At 41.3% G+C, this 27887-nt stretch overlaps 3 protein-coding genes across 4 annotated transcripts in view; 2 read left to right on the top strand and 1 right to left on the bottom strand.

Moving 5' to 3' along the window:
• Window positions 1–981: 981 nt before the first annotated feature.
• LOC135498462 (DAZ-associated protein 2-like) lies at window positions 982–6174 on the bottom strand. Of its 2 annotated transcripts, XM_064788729.1 has the most exons (6): window positions 5729–6174; window positions 5320–5361; window positions 4692–4784; window positions 3185–3291; window positions 2838–2960; window positions 982–2707 (listed from the first exon to the last, which is right to left on the bottom strand). In XM_064788729.1, exons 1-6 carry the CDS (start codon window positions 5730–5732, stop codon window positions 2579–2581), a joined length of 498 nt encoding a protein of 165 aa, XP_064644799.1. In that variant the 5' UTR covers window positions 5733–6174; the 3' UTR covers window positions 982–2578. The 2 variants fall into 2 exon arrangements, with proteins under 2 accessions (XP_064644799.1, XP_064644800.1); XM_064788730.1 differs by lacking the exon at window positions 5320–5361 and having other exon boundaries at window positions 5729–6171.
• An 84-nt stretch (window positions 6175–6258) lies between these two features.
• Window positions 6259–16690, top strand: LOC135498461 (cullin-1-like). The gene is made up of 18 exons (XM_064788728.1): window positions 6259–6366; window positions 7029–7268; window positions 7691–7862; window positions 8086–8253; window positions 8751–8892; window positions 9149–9312; window positions 9470–9632; window positions 9998–10128; window positions 10334–10548; window positions 10745–10793; window positions 11004–11256; window positions 11678–11886; window positions 12133–12225; window positions 12364–12479; window positions 12842–12947; window positions 13102–13215; window positions 13442–13547; window positions 13770–16690. The coding sequence occupies exons 2-17, from the start codon at window positions 7117–7119 to the stop codon at window positions 13520–13522; spliced, it is 2328 nt and encodes a 775-aa protein (XP_064644798.1). The 5' UTR covers window positions 6259–6366; window positions 7029–7116; the 3' UTR covers window positions 13523–13547; window positions 13770–16690.
• Window positions 16691–17318: 628 nt separating this feature from the next.
• LOC135497987 (zinc finger protein GLI4-like) overlaps window positions 17319–27887 on the top strand; it is a 35605-nt gene continuing 25036 nt past the window's right edge. The window contains exons 1-2 of the mRNA XM_064788095.1: window positions 17319–17556; window positions 25334–25417. Coding sequence (XP_064644165.1) covers window positions 25351–25417 — 67 coding nt within the window. The 5' untranslated portion in view covers window positions 17319–17556; window positions 25334–25350. The remainder of the gene's footprint in view (window positions 17557–25333; window positions 25418–27887) is intronic.

Genomic DNA, 27887 nt, shown 5'->3' with positions numbered 1-27887 from the left:
ACATTCATGTCCCTCCTTGCATGGCCCCTTGCCTCTCTCCTGGCGAGGTCACAATCTCAAGCCGGACAACGTTGCCTTGGACACTAATCAGCGACAAGCACAACCCAGGAAGAGACACCATAACACAACAATGGGACATTCATGTCCCTCCTTGCATGGCCCCTTGCCTCTCTCCTGGCGAGGTCACAATCTCAAGCCGGACAACGTTGCCTTGGACACTAATCAGCGACAAGCACAACCCAGGAAGAGACACCATAACACAACAATGGGACATTCATGTCTCTCCTTGTATGTCCCCTTGCCTCTCTCCTGGCGAAGTCACAATCTCAATCTGGACAATGTTGCCTTGGACACTTATCAGCAACAAGCACAACCCAGGAAGAGACACCATAACACAACAATAGGACATTCATGTCTCTCCTTGCATGGCCCCTTGCCTCTCGCCTAGGCCTGGCGAAGTCACAATCTCAATCTGGACAACGTTGCCTTGGACACTAATCAGCGACAAGCACAACCCAGGAAGAGACACCATAACACAACAATGGGACATTCATGTCTCTCCTTGCATGGCCCCTTGCCTCTCTCCTGGCGAGGTCACAATCTCAAGCCGGACAACGTTGCCTTGGACACTAATCAGCGACAAGCACAACCCAGGAAGAGACACCATAACACAACAATGGGACATTCATGTCTCTCCTTGCATGTCCCCTTGCCTCTCTCCTGGCGAGGTCACAATCTCAATCTGGACAACGTTGCCTTGGACACTAATCAGCGACAAGCACAACCCAGGAAGAGACACCATAACACAACAATGGGACATTCATCTCCCTCCTTGCATGGCCCCTTGCCTCTCTCTTGGCGAAGTCACAATCTCAAGCCGGACCATGTTGCCTTGGACACTCATCAGACAACATACGTAACCCACACAAGACCAGGAGAAAACAATTCTCAACCAAAGTTTCACAGACTGACGAATCATCGTAATATTATACAATAGATTTATTATTTTCAATTATACACATTTATTCACATATATCAGAGGTCGCTGACATTTAGACATAAAGTTATCCATTAAAGAAACAGCTCATTTGATTTACTGTTAATTACAAGTACAAGATTTTTTTACCTAAAAATATTTCAATAATACTGAAAACCAATTACTGGTATGTGGAATGTGCCTTTATTGCTGCGTATGTAAACAATGAACATAAGGCATTATTCGATCAACAATTAAGTTTGATAGACAGTTCTGTGTAACAGTCACATATTTATAGAAAAGAATAACAAGTCCGTGTGCTCGAAGACATGCAGTTAAAACTATGCTACCAGTAGTCAAATTACAGATGGTAACCAGTGCTCTCCATTCGAAATTTCTTTGACTGAGTGTTGTAGCCATGTTTTTAACACAATTTAGATTCCATTTCAGTTTTTCCCAAGCTGGCAGCAAAGTCTGTCAAAGTGTTCTGAAAGAAAACCATTACCTACCCAGTGTTTTGCAAACTTTTAGGGTGCTAAAGTGTCAACAATTTTAAGTGGTGGGCCTGGACGAAGGGCATTGTGGAGAACACGGGGTAGGCACTCTTTCACAGGTAACTTGAAGATAGCACTAAAAGACACCAAGAAATAGCTGATTTGAAATATAGTGCATAGTCAGACAATTTACAAAGAAGTTGAAATTCTCTATGTCATGGTGTACATTTTCCATGGACGGACGTCAAACAAAGGAGTTAGTCCGTGTCAGAACAAACCACAATCTGCCTAATTGATTTCATGCATATTAGAATTTAGGTATAAGATTATGAAGAATCTGGATAATACGTTTATCTGGATAGGCAACTATGTGAAAGACTATCTACAAAGTATGTACAATGATACAACAATTATACCCATCAAAATCCATTCTGAAACCTCTATAACTTTTTTCGTTAGTTGAGGAAATGAAACGTGTCTTAAATAAGGAGCACAATATTTACAATCCCAGAGTTCTAAGTGACAGATTTTCAAGAGTTGAAGCCGAGCGTTTGGTCACTAGCAACCAACCAATGAAATTTTGTTCCTGCCAGTCAGATGCTGGTGATGATCATCCATCAGAGTAAGAGACTGCCTTGCTTGACATTTGTACTTATGTCAGAGTCAGATTGCATCAAAATGAATATCAATGGAGTACAGATAGTGAGATTCGACTAAAATTTCATATTAATTGACCCTAGAGGAGTAATTTCAGTCATTATATTGTTTGTTTCGGGTGTAATAGGCCCACGTGAAACACTATAAATGTACAAGTTAAGTTACACTAGACATGAATAAGATCACTTGGGTGGAATTTTGTGCAAAGGGGTCATTGTAACCCACAAGGTCGTTCACAGCAGCAAAACTTCTTCACTGCTAAAATTCATTCACAGCTAATCAGAGCTACTAAAGATAATCATTTTCTACATGTCGTTTATCTCTTTCTAAAACTGAGACATCCCATATGCCCCTTTTAAAATCATAAAGATCAACTCCTAATGTCGAAATGAAGCTTGCTTGTGATCAAGTTGCTGTGCTCCGTAAAAATATTCAAACGATTTCGTCTCCATTACCAGATCGTGTAACCGCCATCAGATCCACCTGTCCAAAAGTCGCCAGGACGCTGGGTAACGACGACATTCTGGCCTTGAGCTGTCGCCATCTGCGCAGCATTTGGCATGCACCCTGGTGGTGGTGGCTGTAAATAGACAGACGGTGAATAGATATATATACATGTGTGGTGAAAATAATGGCAAGTATTTTTTACTGTCACAAAGCACTGACTGTTATTGCAAATGGGTTCAACTGGAGAATAGAAATTTACTTACAGGAATATTAGTAGATTGTCCAGGTCCGAACCTGGCACCAGCATCAAATCCACCCTGAACTACAACAGTCTGGTTTGGCGCTGGTGGTCGGTATTGGTATTGGGGTTGGTAGTTGCCTTGTCCCTGCAAACAAATTTGATGTTATAAGGCTTGCTTTGCTAACATACAAATGTATCATGTGTAGAGTTACAAAAACTTTTGTTGCGCAACAAATACAGGTCAGTGAACTGTAGGCTACTACACTATCAGTACTGCATGCTATAAAGTGACCAATATGCAACTTTTGAAGTGGGACCTTGGAAACGGGACTACTGGTGCTGAACGGAAGGTCAACATAATGTCCTTACCTGTGAATATGGCGGTGGTGGTTCATTTGGGAAGGCTGGACCAGCCTGTCCTTGATAAGGCGCCTGTCCGGGGTAGGGTGCCTGTTGGTAGGGCTGTCCTGGGTAACCTGGAAAAAAATGTATATTTGAGGGCGACTGATATCTTTCTCTTTGTAGGAGACAAGTTCTACTGTAAGTTCTATTAAGGCATAATGTGATCCCGACTCCAAAATGGAATGGTTGTACATGGTACATACTAGTCTGAATCACAATTCAAATGTGTGCATAGCTGTAACTGTTTATTCAAATTTGTTGATAGCTGTAACTGCAGAGTCTAAAAGGTTTGTGCCTTTGGCTGCAAGAAATGCAAATTATCCAACAAATGATTGCAATTTTGCATACCAGTAGGTATTTGTGACTGCCAGTATGTACTTATGTGGGAAATTTCTGTGACTCTAAACATATTTTACATGGCTTGTGGTCGGACATACTGGACTGCATCTTTCAATATTTGTTAAAAGAAATATACAACATTTTTGGTCTATATTCTATCGGAGAGAATCTGGCTAGAAGAATTTGGCCTCTACGTCTAAAACTCCTGAAAGAGGAAGCGGGGTGTAAGCCTGTGACAGATTCAGAAGTTCTCAATAGACATTGTGATCATGACTTCATGCCCCTCTTCCTGGAGGGGGGGGGGGCATAAAATGTTCAGTTGCAGCAATAAAATAAAATTTACAAGGCAACCGTTTACTCGAACTGGAAGCTGAGGACAACACTTCATCATTTTAAGAAAACACATATTTTTTTACAGCACAAACAGCGAGAGCAACCTGTTTCCGATATCACAGAAAAATTCAAAGCTTTCACACAATATTTATTTACAAATGACGCAGGAACAGCACTGGATACTAGAGGGTTAAAAACCTGGGACTCCTCCCGGGTATGGGTGTATTCTCTGCCCCGGGTATGGTGCAGTTGGGTACCCGGCGACCTGAACTGAAGAATGAATAGAAGCAGGTTAACTCTTTCAATCAGGAGAAGTGGCTGCCACCATCATAAGTTTAAACAATTTCTGTATCCGGTGTAATGCTGGGATGCATCATGAACTATTGTGCAGAAACATCTCCTCGAACTGTCAGAATCCCTGTAATCACCTTTCCAGCCTTGGAATTTTGAGGCAACCGGTCAATCATTATCAAAGGATTTTGTAGTATCACTGACTGTGTTTGAAAAGTCCTGATTTTTGGTGGAATTTCTTCATTATCCACAAGGATGCATATCCCTCTCTTAGTCTTATGCCTCAACCTACCAAATACTTTCAATTAGGTTACAGAAATCAAACCATGAGGTTCTTAACGGATCAAATCATGTTTGAACCTTGAGGTGCCCAAAACCAATAAGTGCAGGGCAGGGACAGGGACAAGAACTCAAACATGTCAAAAGATATGTAAAAATCATTCCAAGATTACTTGGCATGTAACACCTTCTTCAAATTCCTATCGCCAAACTATCAGACTTGTTCCCTTACCTCCTTGTTGCTGCATTGGCTGCTGGGCTGGGTAGCCCCTTGCCTGTTGCTGCTGTGGGTAGGGCGATCTGCCTTTTTGGTTCTGGGAGTGGGCTGGAAAAGACAAATATTGATTGGATCAAAAAACACCAGAGTTCCACTATGAATATCAAAGATGGTAAGCTTTGGAATCATCCATTAACACCAATATATTTCCAAACAGGGAGGGGACCCCCGGAGTCAAAGTCTTGTTATAAGGATTGACTACTGATGGGGGGGGGGGGGGGGGGGACTTGCAATCATCTGAAAGCCAACAGAAGAGTTTTTGGAACTTCTAGGTGATCAAGCAGTGTGGAATTCATCTTGACGGATGGAGCAACTCTATGAAGGTAATTTGGGTAAAATATTATATCTTCCAGGCAGAGTACGTATCGAATGTGTCTGGAAGGAAATTGTCAATCATGCCACAATAGCTCCTTCATACACATGTTAGAATATATGTTATTATGTTACATCACAAAATATGTTTGAATCACAATCAACCATGTTAGCATTCCACCATGCTTGTTTGGGTTGAGAGCACATCCAAGCTACAAATTCTTGTCAAAAATGTCATGCAGACCTTTCGAATTCTTTTTGATGAACTTACATGGACTAGTATTAGAAGAGTTGCTCCTTGATTGGTCATTTCCTGTTGTTGAAAGAAGAATTGAAGAAACTCATGAAATAGAAGGTTCTTTTGCAGGTGAAAAATAGAGAAATTAACAACCTTCAATTTCGCCTCATGTCTCTTCCAAAGCATGGAGGTATTAATAATACCTCCATGTCCAAAGTTACTGTTTGTCTGAGTATATACTCCGCCTCTCGATATTTTGTATACGATGTAGGAGTATCAAAAACCTGTATCTCAGGATGTGCCCTTGTATGCAGAGGCCTAAACCTACATTACAATTGAAATTAGCACAGGATTTGGCTTAGTCGTGATATACATGACATACTATCATACAATGTCAATGTGCCTAGGCCTAGTATTCAGCTAGAATTCTTCTATTTCTTACCCATGTTTCGTTTTTTTTTAGAATATGACGTTCAGTGACAGTCACAGTGACGTAGTCTCCTGTTAATTGTGGTTGGTCTGATAGTCTGGTGAGTGGTGTGCTCTGTTCGAAGACTTGACAAGATATGATTTGTTTTACAGTTAAGCAATTGTGAGTCACGAGTCACGAGAACCACAGTGACAATGCACAGGTCGTTCTGGCTTCGTATATCTGGTTATGACGATGTGGCCCTTGGTTGAGAGGTCAATAAACAAGAACAATTGTAAACAGATGATGAAAACAACAGGTTTTGATGATGCACAAAAGAATTTCAATGCACGCCACTTATCAAAACTGGTGGCAAAAGATATATATAGTTTCACTGCACCCAATAATGAAATTTCAAGAAAATAGTTTGTGTAATTCTAGAGAAAATAGTAATTTTGTTCCCAAGGAAATCCAAAAAGTGAAACCCACTTGCGTACAACGTCAGCAGTTTCCGCGTTCTCACCCAGATCTCGGGGTCACCGCGTGAAATTGCGTGAAACAACAATTTATTGGACTGGATCGGATTTGGTGGAAAGAATGATCGCGGAATAAAGTGTTTTACAGCATTTTTTTATAAAAGAATTGGTTCTAAATCTTCTAAATCAATAATGGTAATTGCAAAGAAGAAAATTAGTACGCCAAAATCCACATAATAAGCCCCGATGTTTCCCTTCAAAGAATTTTGTATGACAAACTCCCCCGACTTCGAAGTTGATCCGCCATTTTTGTTGTGTGCCCAACAAAAAATCTGATGAAGACCCATTTCCGCTTGTGAAACTCGGTGGTGGAGTCTAGTTCGGTCGAAATATTTAGATAAGAGATGGGTGATTTGATTGTCCTCTATCCTCGTTTCTTGCCGTGCACTGTGGTTGCTATTTGACCGTGCTGACCCTCGGTGACTGGCAGTGGCAGTCTGCATGCAGGCAGTGTATAACTGTAGCATGCATGGTGTGTAGTGTTCCTATTTTTTCGTGTCGACAGGTGTTGTGAAGCTACTGTATCGTTATGAATCATGATGAGAATACGCCCCTTACTTGAAAATGACGTTGAAGCTAGCTTGGCCTACATTCATGGTTAGACACCAATGGAAAAGATGGCTTTACTAGTCAAAGTGCGCAAACCATTGGCCTTGTCCGTTTTCATGTCGGGTCCTAACAGTAACAATTCTGTTGTTTAAATTGCAACACACCTCTTACGGTAACGGCAATACTAGGACATGTCACATTATTCTATGGTGCTCATAATAAGGTCTCAAGTTTCTTTTCCATTTCAGATCAGGATTTTGAATAGATAATAATCAATCTGCCGTTAAGAAAGCAACAAAAGGCTTGATATTCCTGTGAAATCCTTCCAAGGCAAACATGGCCAGTGTGTCGCGTGGCGGTGGTGGATCTAACCCGCATGGTCTGAGGCAAATAGGATTGGACCAGATATGGGATGATCTAAAATCTGGAATAGACCATGTCTATAAACGACAGAGTATGAAGAAGAATCGTTACATGGAACTTTACACGTATCCTTATTCAGTCTCTTCATGCTGGAGGAGAAACATGCCTTAACTTTTTGGTTCGATTCCACAACGGTTTTAAACTGTTGCACTGATAACTTATATTAAGTAATAAGTGCTTTTATGCTTGCACAGCGTCATAGACGAATAGTTGCCTTGGCTCCACCTCCCTGAATTTTCTGCTATCAAAGCCCTAAGTAAAGTCGCACCCTCAGTGTTCTTCATATCATTGTTGAAAAAGAAACATCTACTCTTCATTCTGAAGTGAATTCCAGCCTGGACCTTACTGACTACCCAAACCTTAATGTTCACTCGGAGCCAGAACCATTAACTCATGTTCAAATTATCAAAATAATAGAGAGCGTTTCCTCAATATCCTGTTCTGCCTTTTCGCAACAATTTAAAATTCATTCCTTGACCACACCCAGACATGTTTATAATTACTGCACAAGTGTCCACCAGTCTAATCAAGGTCAGCAAAGGACGCCCACTTCCAAGTCCAAGAAGGGTCAGCCGCAGGGTGGGGCACAAATAGTTGGTCTTGAGCTCTACAGACGGCTAAGGGAGTTCCTGAAAAATTACCTGGAGAATCTAAGGAAGGTGAGTTGGCAGATAGCTGGAAGTGCCTGTGGATGCTGCCTGTCTCATCTGTCTTCAGTGAGGACACTCTGTAACTTTCAAATTGGAAGAAAATGTTCCTCCCATTTACACTTGACAGCTTGACTCCTATTGTGAAGTCTCCCTTAAACTACGTCTGGACTATCTTTGTATTTTTAGATAGGTGGCCTACAATAAAGATATATTCCTTTCCTTGTTATTTCAGGATGGACAGGATTTCATGGATGAGATTGTGCTGAAGTTCTACACCCAACAGTGGGAAGAGTATCAGTTCTCCAGCAAGGTGTTAAATGGGGTGTGCGCATATCTCAACCGACACTGGGTGCGGAGAGAATGTGACGAGGGCAGGAAGGGAATCTATGAGATTTATTCTGTAAGTATTCCATGATGGTGTATTAGTCTGTTTGGCTCTCGTCTGAGCAGCAGAACAGCTCATCTGAGCCAGATCTTGTCCTGGTTTCTTTATCATTAAGTGCCTAAGACTTATTCAGTCCCTCTTGGCAGGATGCTGGTCCATTGTAAGTTTACTCCTCAGGCAAGCCTTGTAAGTTTACTCCTCAGGCAAGCCTTGTAAGTTTACTCCTCAGGCAAGCCTTGTAAGTTTACTCCTCAGGCAAGCCTTGTAAGTTTACTCCTCGGGCAAGCCTTGTAAGTTTACTCCTCAGGCAAGCCTTGTAAGTTTACTCCTCGGGCAAGCCTGGTACCCATTACCTGAGTAAGGGAGAAGCAAGTAGGGTAAACTGTCTTGCTCAAGGACACAGACAAAACTGCAGTGATCCATCCAAGAGTCACTTTGTAAGTGAAATTTGTTTGTTATAGACAGTTAGTTGAAGACGGATTGTTGATATATGAATATGATCTTATTTCCAGCTTGCACTTGTCACTTGGAGAGACAATTTGTTCAAACAATTAAACAAGCAGGTGACAAATGCCGTGTTGAAGTTGATCGAGCGCGAGAGGAGTGGGGAGACCATCAACACTAGATTAGTCAGCGGAGTAATCAATTGCTATGGTGAGATTGCTCTCTTGTACAAATTTTTGCTGGCCAGGGGAATATACGTACCTTGTTAACACTTCTCTTAATTGTGGGATTGTTAATTTTTAGCCTTACTTAGAGGCGACCCATCAAAAACATGTCTGGATGACTCAATTTGCAATAATAGTAGGCACAGAATCTCAAGCCACTAAGGAAAGATCAATTTGCCGCTATCCTCGGACAAGAATGTTGAAAGCACTGTTGTTTAGTAATGTGTTCATATTGTTTCCAGTTGAATTGGGTCTGAATGAAGAGGAGCCCACCTCGAAAGGTCCCACGTTAACGGTTTATAAAGATCATTTTGAGAGTCACTTCCTGGAGGACACGGAAACGTTCTACACACGTGAGAGCACCGAGTTTCTCCGACAAAACCCTGTCACCGAGTACATGAAGAAGGTAAGTGTAATATGGCTAATAGCTCAAAAATAGGTCAAAGGCCTGTAATATTGAAACTTGTTGTAACACTCTTAAAAAGAGATAAGGTCTCAAAGTTATCCCTAAGAAAAATGTTCACCTCAAAATGACCCCAAACGTTGACAATTCTCTCTTCCAGGCAGAGGCCCGATTGGTAGAAGAACAACGAAGGGTGCAGGTCTACCTTCATGAGAGCACATACGACAGTCTGGCCAGGGTCTGTGAGAAAGTACTGATCGAGAAACATCTCGAAATATTCCACTCAGAGTTCCAGAATTTGTTGAATGATGATAAGAATGATGGTAGGTAATAAGGGCAATGAAATCTGTCCAGGTGCTCTTACTGTAAAACCACTAGCACTTCTGATGCATTCTGAGAAATTATGGCTGTTGGATTATTAGAATAGATTGTAGAGATAAAACACAATCATAACATCATCAAGAATTTCCTTTGCCAAGCAGTCTTAAATTGGTTGAAAACAAGCCTGAATCTGACAAGCATTTTGCCTTGGTGACATTCCATTTGGTTGAAGCCAAAAAACAAAATACCCTGCCCTAAAACCTGTTTTGCCTTGCCCTCACAATCTTCAGTGTCAAGCCCCGAGTCTGGGAAGCCACTGGCTCTCCATTCCAATTATTCCAATCAAATTCGTTGTTTCTGATTTTAGATCTTGGTCGTATGTACCAACTCGTGTCGCGGATCCAGGATGGCCTTGGTGAGCTGAAGTCTCTGTTAGAGACACACATCCACAACCAGGGATTGTCAGCGATCGAGAAGTGTGGCGAGGCAGCCCATAATGTAAGTCAGAGGATTAACTCTTCAAGCGTCAGCTTCTGATTGAGAAGCTCTAATCGAGGAGTGCGAGTGTGATGCTTTTGAAGCGCTCATGTAGTCTGTGATCCGTAGCAACCCCTATTGGTTTGGTGATAATCAGAGCTGAGTAAGTTATTTGGTCATCAGTAACTATAAACATCAAGGCTTACCTTGCACTCTCACATTCCAGGACCCCAAAGTATATGTACAGACGATACTCGACGTCCACAAGAAGTACAATGCCCTCGTGATGACTGCCTTCAACAACGACGCTGGCTTCGTTGCAGCGTTGGATAAGGCTTGCGGCCGCTTTATCAATAATAACGCCGTCACGCGGATGGCAAATTCTTCCAGCAAGTCACCAGAGCTCTTGGCACGTTACTGTGATCTCCTCTTAAAGAAAAGGTAAGGTAGCAGCATTTCAGCTGGTGGACTTCTTAAAAAGTATCCAACACCAAAGTCGATGTCCATGCAACAAAACTTCATAAATTGTGGTAGGTAATGTTAAAATCGAAGCATAATTGTGACCGCCATTGTGTTATTGACCCCTTCTGGAGAAGTTTGCAATGCCACCTGAAGCATTATCTTCATTCTCTTCCAGTTCAAAGAATCCAGAAGAACAAGAATTGGAGGATACATTAAATCAAGTTGTAAGTATTTCCCGGTTAAATCGTTTGTCATCTGACGGTTTTCAGTTGTTAAAGGACTTCAAGCTAACTCGGAGCGAGAACTTTTCATGGAAACTTTGAGACTTCAGAGGGTAACAATGATATCAGTTCATGTAAGAAAAAGCTTCCAGAGAATAATTTCAAGCCACACTTCAATACGCTGATGCCAATTATGTTACCGTGTTTCTTCAGATGGTTGTGTTTAAATACATCGAAGACAAGGATGTGTTCCAGAAGTTCTATAGCAAGATGCTCGCAAAGCGGCTGGTACAGCACATGTCGGCTAGCGATGATGCTGAGGCTAGCATGATCTCAAAACTGAAGCAGGCGTGCGGTTTCGAGTACACCTCCAAATTGCAGCGCATGTTCCAGGATATTGGAGTGAGCAAAGATCTTAATGAGCAGTTCAAGAGACATCTGCAGAACTCGGGAGAACCCTTAGACAGTAAGTCGAAATGTTATAACTGAAAATCCCTTCGTCAAAACAAGGATATAGCTTACTCTTGGCCACAACTGTGGCCAACTGTGATTCACACTGGAAAAATATCCATTTCTAATCCACTGACGTTAGTGCAGGATTCGTCAAGGCCAATAGACTAGTAAGCAGCCCATGAGCAAACTGGTGAAAACAGGAATTCAACCTACATGTGTAACAGTAAGTGGTTGGACTGCTTGACCGTTTTCTAGTGCGGCTGAGAACCACTTCTTGAACCACAGATGTCTCAGCCACTAGCAGCAGTTTTCACTCGATCTATGTACCCAACCAGAAGACAAGCTGATCTAAGTCGCGGGAACGCACTGAAACGGTTGTTGCTGTCGTCTGTATTGTGTTTCATGAACTAATGAAAGAATGCTTTCTCTTTCAGTTGACTTCTGCATCCAGGTGCTAAGTTCAGGCTCGTGGCCATTCCAACAGTCGTGTTCATTTGTCCTACCGATAGAATTAGAGCGCAGCTTCCAGCGGTTTACGACATTCTACGGTAGCCAACACAGCGGCCGCAAACTCATGTGGCTTTATCAGATGTCGAAGGGAGAACTGGTCACAAATTGTTTCAAAAACAGATACACTTTACAGGTAGGAATATGCTCATTGATCATATGTACAAAGCGCATTGGCTGGAAACATGATAAGTCCATCACCAATTGAAAGAAAGAAGGAATTCGCCAACTTCTATCTGTTTACAGTGTATTGGACTTGGAGTACAACCTGGTGAGATGTCCAAGACTGGTAACATACAGCCTTGGTCAGAGGGAACTTGCCTGCACAACCATCCAGTCACATTGCCATTTAGTCTAACACTTAGGTCTTGATTTGTTGCAGGCGTCCACGTTTCAGATGGCCGTATTATTACAGTACAACCAAGGAGATAGTTTCTCAGTCCAGCAGTTGTTAGAAAGTACACAAATTAAACAGGTAGGGACTCGCCAACTTTAGACATTTTGAAGTTTACATTTCTTGGCAGTGTTGATCCTATCACTTCTCTTTGGAACTAAGTGCGGACCATTCTGATTGTCATTCCTTGTTGTTACATGACCCTGTCTCCCTTTTCAGGACACGTTAGTCCAAGTGCTGCAGATACTGCTGAAATCTAAACTGCTGGTGTCTGAGCATGATGAAAACGACCTCCAGCCCTGCTCGGTTCTTTCATTATTCCTACAATACAAGAAGTAAGTAACAAGTTCTAGCTCTCCTCACTTCATCATCATATATTTGTATTGTATATTGCATTCTGGGTTTGATGATCACCTATTCTGGCCAAGAAGACTCCTTTGTCTTGCTGTCAATCTCGAGGTCTTGTCACCAGCTATTCCCAGGTCTTAATTCAATCAAATTCAAAACCTGGCTGCTGTCGTGGTTTGACCTACTTTCTAGCTCCTCCTTTGCATTGTTAAGTGAGACAACCAATACCAGTCTGTCACCTAGTACCAGGCAAAAGCTCTAGCCTAATGAGCATCTTGATGTGGTCACAAATAAACTGTCACGCTAGCCGTTTGGTAAAGTAAATCTTTGGTAATTTGCTCATTTTCAGCCGGAAGCTTCGTGTGAACATCAATGTGCCGATGAAGACCGAGGTGAAAGCAGAACAGGAATCGACACATCAACATATAGAAGAAGACAGGAAACTATTAATACAGGTATGAGCTGTGCGGGATTGTTGAGTGGATTAGTGATGTTCTGCGTCTACATTAGGGCTTGTACTAGTTTGATTCTGTGTGATTTTATTTCTTTGCAACACGACTAACTGGGTATGTTTTGGCCTTGGCGTAAAATATGCTTTTGCTGTTTCAGGCTGCCATTGTCAGGATAATGAAGATGAGGAAAGTGCTCAAACATCAGCAGCTGCTGGCCGAGGTCCTTAATCAACTGTCGTCAAGATTTAAACCAAGAGTGCCTATAATCAAGGTACGTCTGAGAGATTTGCTGGACCAATTTGGTACCTAGACACGTCTTATCACAGTTATGCTGAGCTTATTACTGGTCATTTCAGGCTGAGAGTTTTGGAATTGACAAGTTTAATCCATCGGAAGGTGGATGGGCATTTCCTGTTGGCACCATTGTATCGTGATTGGTTGTATTCTTAGGGAATTTGAAACATGTTCTTGATGCTAATTTTGACCTCTCTTTTCAGAAATGTATAGACATTCTTATAGAGAAGGAATACTTAGAGCGTGTGGAAGGACAGAAGGACACCTACAGCTATCTTGCTTAAATCACACCAGTGCAATTACCAATGAGTAAGTAAATTTCTTTTCTTGAAGAACAATGTGCAGAAGTGTTTCTCATGAAATGGACTAAAGATGAAATTTTGCAATGTCTAAGTTGCATTTGTGAATACGCCAAGTTCAGTAATGATGGATGTGCTTCTTGGCCGTTCGCTGGCTGGCCTTGTGAAGGTGGGTTGACATTCTCACCTGCTGCTCTACAATTCTGCAATCTCTCATCTCCTTCTTTTCCAGGAAGCCGGTCCAATGTGCTTGAATCCTTGTGTGGCTATTGCGTGTGAACTTCCTGCCCGCAAAAATCTGGACGTCCGGACTACGTCTCCCAGTTCAATTCACCTGACTGACTACTCTGAGTGATCACGAGTTCGAGCAGTTTGGCTTTAGAATATTGTAATTGTTGGACATTGGCATGCTGCAAACCACCAATTTGTGCTCTCGGCATCTTTCTACACTTGACCCCTCGTAAAAGAGATTGGTGTGTATGCGATTTGCAACATCTTGGGGGGGGGGGGTACATTTTTCATTTGAATAAACTAATGAATGCTCATTGGGTATCAAGATTTTTGTTGGTAATATTTGAGCATTCAAGTCACAAACTATGAGAAGTGGTGGGTGACCACTTTTGAAAATTAATGCTAAGTTTTATTTCCCAGTTCATCAGATTCTGTGTAGTGAACAAAAATGGTCATCTCATGGCTCTTGGCTAGTGTTTAGTCTCTGTTTTTCAGCAGAAATGCAATGACTAAGATTTTCCCTTTAGCCAAATTTTTAAGGTAGAAAACAAAGTGTTGAACGATATGAGCTTGTTTGCTCCTCATCGAACTCCAGTTTGAGGGTTCTTTGGCCTGTTCTGTGTAGATGACCACCTTTTTGTGGTCGTTGGTTTGAAAAACTTTGTCGTGGCATTTGTTTTAAGTCGCCCTGTAGAAAGGGGTGGTCCCGAGGTGTCACATGTACCAGTTTGTATTTGATGTTCAAGGGATTTCTCTTAGTTTGTTGAAAAATTGCACAATTTATGATGAACGATTGTTTTACTTTGTAATTTTTTGTCACGTAGAGCACCGGTTATTTGAAACAAGATTGGCTAACCATTATGTCACGTGGCTGTTCAAGATGTAACATGCTGCTCATGATATAACTTGACAAACCATGATTAAATGAGATATGACGGTTTGCGGGCTCTCCTGTTGTAAGCTTTTGGTTTTACAGACCAGAAGACCACCCTGGAAAAACGATTATCCATCTGGAATATTATGATGAGCCAGTCTTCGTGTGATGCTATCTTTCTTAGTGCCTAGAAATTTCTATGTTGCGATTTTCAAATGTGAATAGGCCATGTTCTCCCGTTTGGTTAGAGTCAACTATATTTGGGATGGACTAGGGGTCAGTCCTTTCAATGGCAGTTGTCCTTTAGTTTTCTCCATGAATAGCACTAGCTGTAAATATCAAAACACTCTATGCTTATTCCTGTGATGGTAGGACAGTAGCAAGTTTCTGCAAATCAAAAAATCACCCCTGCATATCGATTTTACGTATGGTTGAAAGGATTCAAAATAACCATACGTAAGATCATGAAATGGATACGGATATGTCGAACTGACAGCATATACATACCTACTGTAACTCCCAAATGTTTATAAACTGATATGGTGCCACTCCTTGTTCGTAATTACTAGTTTAGTTCGAGGGGTGACGTCTTGTGAGGGGTGGTATGAGGGAATATCGACTACAAGCGCACATTTAAATACCTGTATCCTGTTGTTCAAAACAAGTTAAGTCACTAACTTTTCGTTGATGTCAACTGGGCGTTATCTTCTACAGTTTAGTCAATCAGACTTGACACCCAGTTAAAGTTATCGTCACGTTGCTGACTGGGCCCAAAGTGAAATCAAGTGGACTGAGTGGTTGTTGTTGTTAGTGTGACAGTGTTTCTTGAAAAAAGTTTGAATGATTTCGGAGCTCGAGGGAAACATTCAAATAGGCTTGACAGCATTCTCGAAACAAGTTGTCCATCGACTCAGATTTCAAGAGCTTGACTTCACTTTGCAAATGGTATTTACGAGGTGCATTTAATAAGGGGCCATGTCCCACTTTTAGATTTCTGTGTTGAATTTGTACATAGGTGTCAAAATATTGTCCAGAAATTTACAGTTTGCGCAAACTAACAAAGCACTTGGAATAGATAGTGTATGATGTGTACACTGAATCTTTTGTATTCAGTATAAATACATGTAGTAAGCGTGTTTTTGGGGAGGGGGTGGGGTTGCTGTGGTTACAAAACCAGTGAATGATGAGGAGGTTATGTATGGCCCCTTTTTTTCTGGCTTCTGGTCATGCAGTGTTGGATAAGGGGAGGTGCATTTGCCGCACGTCTCCCTTTTCAATGGAGAGCAACAGGGTGCCTCTCCCCAAGAAGCCAATGACTACTTCTGATTTTAGCCTCAGATACCTGGAAAATGTACCAAAATTTTTCTGAGGGAAGGCCCCCCTCGTTCTGTGGTATCAAGGGAGAAGTGGGCAAACTCGATTGCTAGCTGTGCTTGGGCAACAGAAGGACCTAATTTGTATCAAGGCTGTTGATTACCCAACTAGTGCAACAGGTCTTCTACCTTTAAAAGAAAGTACTTAACATAATTTGTGATAAGTGTACAATAGCTCGAGCCTCTGACTGGGATTTTTTTTCTTTTTGAAATTCCCTTCAAGTGGCATTGGGTTTGTTTTGGCTACCTGCAATTACTGCTAATTTCAGCTCTGCATTGTCTCGGGTGGTCTGAAGTTGGTAACATTTGAAATGCTATTTCAATGACCGAATCAGTTTTGTTGAGAGTGCTTGGGCTAGACCCGTTAAGCTAAAAGGTATTCGCTCAGTAATTTTCTTGGGAATTTAAAGTACCACGCAAATGAGTGGTGATAACTATCACAGGTGAGTGCATCAAAAATCTCTCATTTGTGGAGAATGTTAGCCATGGGACAGACGGAACAGAGCAAGATTTACAGTAATTTACTTGCAATCCCAGAAGTGGTGAATGATTTGAAACGACTGGCTTAGGAGCCCAACGAAAACAAAAAAAAATGTAATGTATTGTCAGTTAATGTATATGCTATAAGTTGTGCATCTAAAACTATTTAAATAAAACTGAGACGTTAAATTTGTATCCAAGCTTATGTTTTCAATGAACTTTAAGATGAAGGTTCATGAATATTATTCGTCTTTTGAGACGGAAAAGGTAATTGCTCATTCAGAAAAAAGTTACCAGCCTGAACTTTGAATCATGGAAGTCGATCTAGGGCCGTCAGATGATGATGAAAGGAGTTGAGGAGAAACCCATTCTGTAGCATTTTCAAATTAACATCATCTGCTACAGACCAAAGGGTGGCTTGCCCCATCTTATTCGAAATAAATCCTTTGAAATATTTGGCGATGACTTTGGGAAATGCCTGGGTGCCCCTCTTTTCCAGACACACGGATTTCCCTGATCATTTTATCGGCTAACATGAAGTTTCTAAGGAAAGGAATCCCCCTCAGGAGGACCAGGTTTGTATTTTTGAAAAGTTTCCTACAAAAAGTAGGCACAGATAAGAGATGTACCCAAGCCATAAAGCTCGCATTGTCTCACTCAATATTGCCATTATTGGAAAATTAGCCCTTGTACGGTATCGCCATCTACCGAGAAAACGCAACCCTAGCGCCAGTCATCCTCATGAGTTCAAAGGTCATAGTTAAAGGTTACGCTAATTTACATAAATAAGCATACATTAATATCCACATGGAGGGAAGTTTAGAGGGCTGATGGAGGTCTGCTTCACTCACTGATTTCACCAAATCTGGAGATAAGTAGGAAGAACTACGAGTACTGTTGGAAAGTTTATAACCATTGGATTGTGACTGTGAAAGAAATTTAGAAATATTCGTCGGAATAGTTGAGAAAACGCTTAGTGAAAGTTGATGACTTTGGATGAAGTTACTGATGCTTTAGTGATATCCATTGGACTATACTCTGTTCTGAAAAAGTGGATGCGTGTAAGTTTTGCAACAGTGTTTCTATATCTATTTGGCTATACTTGCATTGCATTGCATTGCCTTTTTCTTTTCAAATTGTTACTTTTCATTACCTTATATGACCGTTGGAAATAACTTACAGAATATTTCAACTCTTTAAGAGGAGAAGGAGAAGGAAGATAATTATGAGCTCTCAGTCAGTCAAATTGTCTGTTCTGAAATACGTCATGATGTATTATCATTGTACTTATCTTGAGTACATTTTTGCATCAGTTGTCCTACTTTTTCATACTTCTGTCTCAGGACTAACTTAGGTTCAGGCGTCATTGATTGTCATTTGTATGGGGTGGGGGATGCCAAAATTATTTTTGGGCCAAAAATGAGCACTATTCATCTCTCCCTTAAAACTGTCCTATACCTGCCTATAGATTCCCTTTAAACAAAGTCTGACCTTTTCTGCCCTCAGGCTCTGAAGGGTTAAAGTGTGCATTATATGTTGAGTACAGGTGACTCCAGCATATAGAACTAAACTTTTTTGAACCAGTTGCTGTAGTCATTATTCCATGTATTCTGAACGAAACCAGATGCCCCCAGCAGGTTATGGTCTTTGAGGAAATCAGTGTTTACACCGTTTAGTGGATTATAGCTGTTGGTGGTGGGAACATTAGTGTTGGATGATCCAGTGGGTAAAATCCTTAGTTCGATTTCTGTCAGTTGCATCACATTATGTAATTTTTACCTCCCTTATCAGACAGGACTGGCTAGAACTTGTTGGTTTAAAGTTTGTTAATGATTAATGTTTCTAATACCCCTGAATAGCGGGATCTTCTTTGGTAAATTGATCAGAAGATGGTTACAAACATTACAAATACAAACTCTGTTTTTGTACAACTGCGGATGAATATCTGTAGCGCCCCCTACACAGGTACTCTGTAAACTACAGGACACCTCTCTATTAAGGACAACCTCTCTATTAAGGACAACCTCTCTATTAAGGACAACCTCTCTATTAAGGACAACCTCTCTATTAAGGACAACCTCTCTATGAAGGACAATAGTTTTGGTCCCAAATTGGGTGGTTTCAATTCAATTTGACCTCTCTAATCAGGACACCTCTCTATTAAGGACAGCGCTTTTCAGTCCCGTGGGTGCCCTTTATAGAGAGGTTCTACTGTGCATTAGTTCCTGCATGGCATCGAGACACTCCATTCATTTTCTTTGCCAAGATTGTCCTCAAAAAGTGCAGTTAATGGCAGCCAAGCCAGTACCTCCCTTGGAGTTCTGCAGAAAAAAAAGTGTAATTTCCCGTGGGTCCCATTATCGTGAATATCTTAATTGTCCCCAGAGGAAGTGCACTGTGAACTTTGCTAATTACTTTACTTCGTTAATGAAGCGGTCGGTAATTTAAGCCAGGATTCGCAACACAGTTTACGGAGAAAACATCTTGGCAGATTTTTTCAGATGAAGAAAACGATTTTGTTGAAAGCAATCATGGGTAGAAGTAAGACCAAACACATGCGCACTGTCTTAAATTTCTTGTTGATTTTTCTACTGATTTACCATCGGAAATGCATGCCATTCTTTGTTGCAAACTTCATGAGTTTAGGGAACATCTCAAAATACAATTACATCTGTACTTTTTTAAATATTTTTGAAGAAAAAGTCAAATCCCTATGAATATGCATGTCGAGAACAGGGGACGACCAATGACAATGTATATACTGAATATTGAGACATGGTGGGTCATCCTTCAAGTGTTCAAGAGAAGATTTCCAAATATCTTTAAGGGACCATCTCAAAAGTTAGGTACAGATAGAATTCATTCCATCAACCAAGAACTGATTGTCTAAGCAACATGAAAATTGCTCTCACCCTAATGCCTTGGTCAGTGGTGTGGTACACACTAAGGGGAAAAAGCTTGGAAACATCTTAGAACTGAAACCTTACAGTAAAGATCTTTCTCTCATCTTTTCATTGTTGCAGAAATATTTCGGTTCCCTATAAAAGGTTGCCCCACGCAAGTTCCCAGTGGTCAAACTTGGGAGGGCGACCAGTGACCAGTGGGGAACGGTGTGGGGTACACTCAGTTGGCACAACTCGACCGCATTGCGTTACATCATTGCATAAACGCGGCATCCGCTTGGCAAAGACGGCTCATTCAATCGAACCCAGCCTACGAAGTTCCGCACCTCAGGGGTGTTATTGATGTCCCCATTATGGGCCGAGAAAATGGAGAGAATGACACAATCGTGTCACTTTTCCTATTTTTGGATGCGTTTTCAGGACAACTGGACAATACGTTTGGTGATAATTTATAGCACCCCGTAGCGCCTACACGGACTCCCTGCTCTCGCTGGTGAATCGTGCGCTGCCCGCCTCCACTGCAACTATTCAGGACACACAGACTGGAATGTACTCCTGTGATCGTCTTCTGTCCATCGCGATGCGCAAAGGGGACGAAGATAAAAGGGAAAAGTTTATGGACATGAAGAACAACAAATAAAGAAAGTTTTTTTTCGTGTTTTCTTAGAAGTGGTTTTTGCGCTGTTGGTAGACTCTGGACAGTGCTCCAGTGGATGTCTAATGACCAATTATAATTTTTCAAATGAGTTTGGATACATCCAATCTCAATGAATGAAAATCTTTGCAACAAATTAGGTCCAAACGGAAAGTTCTTAAAAATCAGTTTGTCCAAATCAACCATTCCTGACTGAGTTTTGATTGTAACAACCAAGTTGACTGAGTTTTCAATGTTGAGAAAGCAAGTCAAGTGAAGGGTCTTGTCCAAGGAGACACACACTGTGTCATGCCGTGGCAACAGTTGCATGCACTGTCAACAACAGCAAATGTGCTTGAAAAGGTCTGTAAAAGTAGCCCTTCTGTTCAATGTAATGGACATTGTGTAGGCTACAACATCCTTTGGTTCCCACCCCAGTATTTGCCTACAAAATGTATGTGCATCATTGTAAGATGTAACAATCTGGCACCCATTTCTCAGTCCAAAGCAGCCATTCATCCATTCACCGCCAACAATCATGCCACTCTTCAGATCTAATTGAAAAAGTCTCGGGTGGACTTTTAGGCTATTGAGTCCTACCAGGAATAGCAATGACCATTGTCAGAGCTGAGAAGTTACAGCACCAAGTCTCGAGGCCGAAAAATGAATTTGTTTGATTTGTGTCATGTCCGCTGCTGAAATTTTGAAATGGTAACTTAAACCGGCCAAAACTTCCTATTTTCGACGCATTTGAGCTGCCTGGTCACCTTGCTTGAGATTGGGATTTTGCTCAGTCATCATTTGATTCGACTCTTCAGTCTCAATTCAATTAGTAAATAACAGTGCACTTCCTGACTTCTTGTTTGGAACAGACAATAGGTCGTTGTTTCTTTTTATGTCGCAGACAATACCAAGACCATTTCCCTTTTGACATGGACAACACTGTACTCACCTCTTTTGAAAATAATCCAGTTGTATTTTCAATTTTGATTTTTTGCTTTTGAAACGGACAATAGGCAAAGTATTAGTCAAAGACACAATAAAAACACTTAGTCTACAAAGATGGGAAAGAATTTGGTGTGGATTTAGTGCAAATTTTTGAGGGGATGTTGTCTGAGGTTTACCGACCCGATTCTGATAAGCTACCCCTCTGGGTTGAGTTAGATGCCATTGACACCCATTTTAACACAAACACAAAATGAACTAGCTTTGTTAAAAATTCAGTGATGCTGGTTAATGTCCTCGATGAACTTTTGCTCAATCTTTGTGAACTTTGCATTCCTTATTTCCAAAAATTTTGTTAATTTTTTTCCGGTTTTGAACCTGAATTACAAGAAAACTTCATGATAATGTACCCCATTCCCCCCTCTTCTAGTCTCCTAAGATTGTTACTAGGCACCCCCTTTGCCCCCCTCTCCAAGGTGAACTGCTACTGATTCAAGATAATCAATTAACACAATTCTTCATCAATAAAGAAATCAATTCAACAGGCCTCATCAGCTGGTAGCCATCTTATCTTAAAATAACTGCATCCGGGTTTCATGGGGCGAGAAGAGATGCTGATATTGCTTGCAAGAAAGAGGGTATCGCACAAACTTTAGTTCTCGGAAAGATCTGTCTTGGGTGGAGAATTCATAGTCCTATGTAGCTTGCCTTGGTATCTGGTGGCTACATGTGTACCACTGGGCAAACCAAAGACCCCACCAAGTGAAACTCTACTACTGGCCAAAGATGGAGTCAGTGGGCCAGTTGACCCATTGGCACTTAACTGTACTGGCATCCCACCTTGAAGGAGGAATACTCCTTGAAGAATAACACATCGTAGTGCAGAGTGAATGATGTAGAACTTAGAAGAGGAAGAAGAGGAGAGGTGGTATCCCCCGACAGCTCTGCAAACTAACAATGAAATGTCCTGCATTGGTCTGAAACCACTTGCTGGACCGTGCAATGCCAAGGAAGTTTGAAAAAGAAGAGCAGGAGAGGAGATTACAACCACTTTAGCAGAGAAGCATCCTCTTGGTGCTGCAAAGGAGACAGGAATGTGTCAGGAAGTGAGGGTCAAAAACAATGCACAGCCAAGTCACTCACTCTTGAGGGACGATCTGATAGGAAGTGATCACGATTTGAAGGGCACTCCAACTGAAGGTGAACACAACTCTGACCGGATTACAACCTCTTGAGTCTACGAATCTCCAATAGATGCACAGGTTCTACCTTCAGTCAATGGTCTCAATGGTGAAGATGACTCTGGCAAGGGTCAGGGAGCAGTCTGCTTCGTGACAGAAAAGTGGTCAAGACAACTCGATCATCTTTATCTATTCTTGACTGAAACATCCTATACTCCTCTGTTTGAGAACTTAATCTTTGATTAAAAAGCCTTTGGCCTGACATGCTTCTTCAAATTGTTCTGCAAATAACTGATTTAATGACAAGTAAAAATCACTTTGTTGATCCATCCATTTTGTCGTGATCTTTACATTTGTGTGTCATTCTCCGTCAATTAGTCCACAAATAGTGAAATTAGTCGTGTAAATTAAGATAATTGGTCTATTGACCGAGGGGTCACCAAGTCCCTAAAAACTGTCCAGAGGGGATAAATGTGTTTTTAAAGGGTTTTTTTCTCACAACGTTTAGTCTGGTTTCATGAACTGTGTCCGAACATTTCATGATGGAGTTGGGTTTTTTAAAATTCCAAAGCCCTAAGTTAGTAAATGTTTAACTGGGACTTGTATGTAGAGTAGTGTTCCATTTTTGTATGCTCCTGAGCTCCCGAGAAAAATTGCTTCAGTATGTAGTGGTGGCATCATTTCTACTAGCCCAGGCTAGAAGGAAATTCCCTTTAGCTCAGTCGGTAGAGTGATGGCCTTATAAGCGAGAGGTCCCGGGTTCAATCCCCGGTTGGACCTTGATGTTTTTCCTCTGTTACAAGTATAATGGTTGACACCAGTCCTCAGTTTATATCATCAACCTCATAAAATAATTGCCCAAGTCATATTTCTACTTTTGAGAAAAATGGAAAAAACTGATTCTTTTCCAAACTATTTCAAATTTATTTTGCAACTGACTAAGGATAACATGTAAAAACATGACAATGAACATGACAACGAACATGCAATTGGTAATATGTCTTACTGGTGTTACATAACAGGTCAAGATGACTTAGGCAGGGTGACGATATCCCAAAGATGTGACCGGTAGGTCCAGGGGTGCTGATATTTTTGTGGGCGGTAACTCGTCCACAAAACAAGGCGGGTGGTATCAAACACGGGTGGAACTAATAATCATGTTATGTACAGATATGACTATAAACTAGTCATATAAATGATAGAGTGTGCTCTGAATGGGAAAGTCGTCTGGCTTCCACAATAAGATGAGCGGAGGAGGGTTTATTTTCGGCCCCTGGCGATTGTCACCTCTTCACGCTACATTTGTTCACTGAGAGGCGGGACAATGTCGCCACTTATTACAAGGCGGTTGTCAGAAATTCAGGGGAAGGGGTTGTAAGTGGGAGCACGACAACGGGGTGAGGGGATCAGGCCTGTCAAAAGGGGTCAGGCATGCCAGGAGGTTTTGTGAGGCGTGGTGAGTTCGTTGTACAAGCAGTTATTTGGAATTTCAAAAACTGAAGTAGTCTATATTGCTATCTCCGACAAGAAATGACAGGATTAAGGCGCAATATGACCCATTTCGAGCATAGAAAATGCTTGAGGTCAGTTATCCCTTAAAACAAAAACAAACATTTAAAGAGAAAAATTTAAAATCTTTGCTAATTTGGGTACATGTGGCACCCTCTTCACAATTAAACAGTGTAAGAACAATGCAATTGAAAAAGGCCTGTCGTCTAGAGCTTGGGAGATGGTTCAACGGATCTTAGCTGTGAAGTGCTTTTGATCAAGTCAATGACAATGAATTTTTGAGTTTAAAAAAAGAAAAACACTTTTTTATTCTTCCTATTCAACCATTTAAGAGACAGGTTTTTCACAGTTTTTCTAAAGGATGTGATTTTTTGTCTGGGATTTTTCCCCTGGGGCTGGACAAGTCATTTTGAAGATGGTCCATAGTCTGCTTGTCAAAGATAGTTTAGGGTCTTTCTTCATGGTGACAATTCTGACACCAAATTTCTTGAGCTGTTTAGCGCCTTTGTTGAGACTTGTTTGAAAATGTCCTGTGATTAAAGAGCCGGGCCTGGCGCTAGTCTCTTCCGGAATTCTGTAAAGAAGGTGGCTCTTGGACGCATCCAATACGTATCATCCGAGGTATCATCCGAGAACTACTGTCGGTCTAAATGTAGGAAGTAGAAGTGGACACAACTCTGCTGGAGAGTTTAGCCATTCACCTAAAACTAGCCTCCGTAATATTTAGGACGAATCCTCAACAACACCATATTGACCACCAAGGTTTTTGCATCTTATGAAGATTTAACCCCAGCTATGTTTAAGGGAGTACAGACCATGAGGTTCAGGTTGCAGCAACGCAGGCCATCCATTGCAAAATTTGAAAACTTAACCAAAAAATCGAATGACCCAGACTCCGTAATGTTGATTACATCATGGCTAAAAATGTAACGGGACATTTTGTTCTGCGCTGACCTCCTTAGTGACTTATGGTGAGACGTGTCCTATCATGGTTTGTCCGTCTTAGCGCTCTCACAAATCGCGCCATCAGTCAACAGTCGATTTTATCAATTTCATTGTTGGCCCTATCTGTGTCAACTTTGACACTTTTTCAAAGGCAGCGTTGGAAAAGTCGCTAAAAATCGACAAACATTTACTCAAATGATGGCACTGCTTTTGTGCTTTCGTTGCATCAGAGCTTCTCACAATGAGACATGTTTCCGTTGGCGATGGTCAGCGGCATCTACAGTTGCCCTGGTTACGTAACGCCATATTGTGACAGCGTCACTGTATTGCTCATCACAACTGAGTGATCTTTTGGGGTGTGGTGGTCCGTGAAAATCGCCAAGGGGCTGACAGAACAATGGGACTGGGATTGGCTGGGGATGAATGCAACTGTTAGGATAGAATGGGATGAATAGTGGACATCTTTAGTCCTGAGATGATAAAGATACTGACGGACCTCAGTTAACCCATTCACTTTTCAGTGATATTGGAATTAACCCTCTTAAGTTAATTTTTTCCATTTTTTTCTTCGATACTTTGAATTATGCAGTGGTGATGGAGCCAGAGGACACTGAAACTGCAAGATGGGAATTTTATTTCTTGCACCTGCTAGTTGGATGTTTTGTCAAAATCTTGAGATTTTTTTAATGAATATTCATGACTTCTAACTTTTCGTTGACAGATTTGCCAGATGTTGCCATGGCGACCGACACAGACGAGGGTCGGACGGTGAAAGATGAAATCAAAAGAAAAAATGGCGACAAAGGTAGGTGTTGCATTATGGGATGCTATTTTTCATCACTTTCTTCACCTTGAATGAGTTTTTCTGCAGGGACCATCTCAAAATGCACACATTGCTAAGGATTTCGCAAAACGAAAAATAGTTGCTGTGGATTTTGTTCTTTCTAAATCCCAAATGGTTGCCAAGCAACTTGCTCTTCTTTGGGAATATAAAATGGTTGCTGAGGATCTTTGTTATTTTGCAAAGGGCAAACAGTTGCTAATTGCTACCATGATCATTGGCCCTGGTGCGGAGATAAGGAGCCAATGCATGGAGTATGAAATTTAACAAGATGGTGTTGGAAGTTATCCGGCATCCTGGATGTTCAGCCAGATCTTCCAACAGTACTATTTTCACAGGCTACCTGTGTAATAATAAAACAGATCTGTGGTCTTGGAATCATTTGTTGAGGCATACGGGGTGTAGTATGACCGAAAGTAAACAGTGTACCAACAGAACACCTTTGAGCCGACATAGCAGGCATTCGCAGCATTGGCGGACACACGTAAAACCTACGTGGTGGTGCGTTCAACTCTTGTGGTAACTTCAGTGCATTCGGTGGCAACGAGGTCGAGATTCCCAATGTATTACACCAAGACAAGAACCCTCTCCTTCTTCCAGGCCATTGCAGCAGTTCAGGAGTGCCATCCTGCCATCTGGGGAGAAGTTTGGGAACCAATTTGTGCATTAAACTGGCCAGGTTATTTACATGCTTTATTTTACTTTTGACACAAACTGTACTTGGATTGTTATTTGATCAATCTTATCTACTCATTGGAGTCTGAAATCTTATTCTGCCTCCTTTGATAAAAACAGGATGGTTTATTATGAAACGATAATCTGATACATGATATATTATAGGCCAGGGCCTACACCATCTCAAGTCAAGGCCAGAGTAGGTTATCTTTATGGAGCACAAAGGAAGCTGCAAATGACTGGGTGTTGTAAGCGCCTACTATGGGGCAAAACGCAAACTTAAGACAAGCCAAACTTCCCACATATCTCCACGCGCTGAATTGATTGCATCATTTCCATCCTCCGGCAAAACATGACGGGTGTTTCACTTTCCTCATGCGGGACGCAGCGACTAAAATCGCTTGCGAAGTGATTTTGAAAACCAATTAAAAAATACTCCTCCTGCATTAATTCTTTGAAAGTCTAACAAACAAATGTCTTTTTTGTGGATCCTGAGTAAGATTCTATTTTTGGATTCACGTCATTGTTTACGTTCGGTGACAAAATATTGTGTTGGCTGCGTGATTAATGAGGAGCCTGAGGCAGAATTGTATACAACCTTATCAGAGCTACAGAAAAACTACTTAGTACTGTCATTGAAGAAAGTAAATTAGCTCTTAAAAGCCTGTCTCCACATAATCATTTCATGCCATGATTCATGCAAAAAGTTGGGATACTATACATCCAGGTTCCAAAAGTGTGTCAGAATACCAAGTATGAAATGTCCCCATTCCATATTCATGATACCATATCCTCAAGGGAAACTGATCACTCAGACTTCCTGTGAAAAAGTGCGGGAAGTTTTTGTGTGAAAAGAGTGTTTCAATTCAAGACTTCCGTTTTAAAGGAGGTACTCTTACATTTTAAATTTGCTCCAGCATTGCAGTACCCCCCTCCCTCTTTGAGGACCCAAGACCATCATGTATGTGACTGGTGCTGCCATCTGTCATTATAGTTGTCACTGAATTATAATGGGAGTTCTCTAAGCACTAAAACCGGCCTCCAGTGCCTTCTCAATTCCCAGAAATCTCTCCTCTTGACTTGAAGTGTCGAAGTATCGCAATCTGAAAATGGCCGACATTCTCGACCGAGTTCATCGCAGTGTTAAAAACTACCACGAAGTCATCAATACAGGGAATTCACACTCCATGACATGGTGGTCACTTGGCTGGGCGGAGAAAGTCTGTCAAGAGCCATCGACACAGAAAACATCCAAGTATCTTTCGGACCCGAAATGTTCTTGAAAAAATATTGAAATTATGTCGACAGAATCCTGTTGGGGAGACACCGACTAAACGCTCAAAGGTTGAACTGTTGCGCTGTCATATTATACATTCCTATCTGCTGTTCAGATATTACTGTAAACCCAGAAAATTTTGTGTGTCTTATATTTTCGCATTCATTTTCTCACTTTAAAGCCTATTACTGGGAAGACTTTGTCTCTCTTAAAAAATAGGTTATTAACGGAGGCATCAGGTAATGCACCCATTAATTAAGATGTGTATATTTGCCACCACTTGAGTTAAAACATTTGCCGGCTTCTTATCTCCTGCGGAGTTTACACTTCCGTAGAATACTGAAAACCTGGTTTAATTAAGTTGCAATTAATAGAATCTCAGTAATTAGTCTAAAATCATTTCCTTGATTGGACAGAGGATTAAACATGTCAGTCAAAATTAACGAAGGCTGCATGGCTGGGTGGAAATGTATCAAGCTATGG

The sequence above is a fragment of the Lineus longissimus genome, chromosome 13 (genome assembly GCF_910592395.1).
Source record: "Lineus longissimus chromosome 13, tnLinLong1.2, whole genome shotgun sequence".
Lineage (NCBI taxonomy): Eukaryota > Metazoa > Nemertea > Pilidiophora > Heteronemertea > Lineidae > Lineus > Lineus longissimus.
This window is presented reverse-complemented; position numbering and strand designations above follow the sequence as displayed.

Excerpts from the sequence above, each read along its gene's own strand:
- LOC135498461 (XM_064788728.1), top strand. The coding sequence starts at position 7,117 with ATGGCCAGTGTGTCGCGTGGCGGTGGTGGATCTAACCCGCATGGTCTG. Across the intron at positions 8,893-9,148 it reads CGGAGTAATCAATTGCTATG|TTGAATTGGGTCTGAATGAA; the intron begins GTGAGATTGCTC and ends TATTGTTTCCAG. Across the intron at positions 10,129-10,333 it reads GTGGCGAGGCAGCCCATAAT|GACCCCAAAGTATATGTACA; the intron begins GTAAGTCAGAGG and ends CTCACATTCCAG.
- LOC135498462 (XM_064788729.1), bottom strand. Across the intron at positions 3,292-4,691 it reads GCCAATGCAGCAACAAGGAG|GTTACCCAGGACAGCCCTAC; the intron begins GTAAGGGAACAA and ends ATTTTTTTCCAG. Across the intron at positions 2,961-3,184 it reads CACCACCGCCATATTCACAG|GGACAAGGCAACTACCAACC; the intron begins GTAAGGACATTA and ends ATTTGTTTGCAG.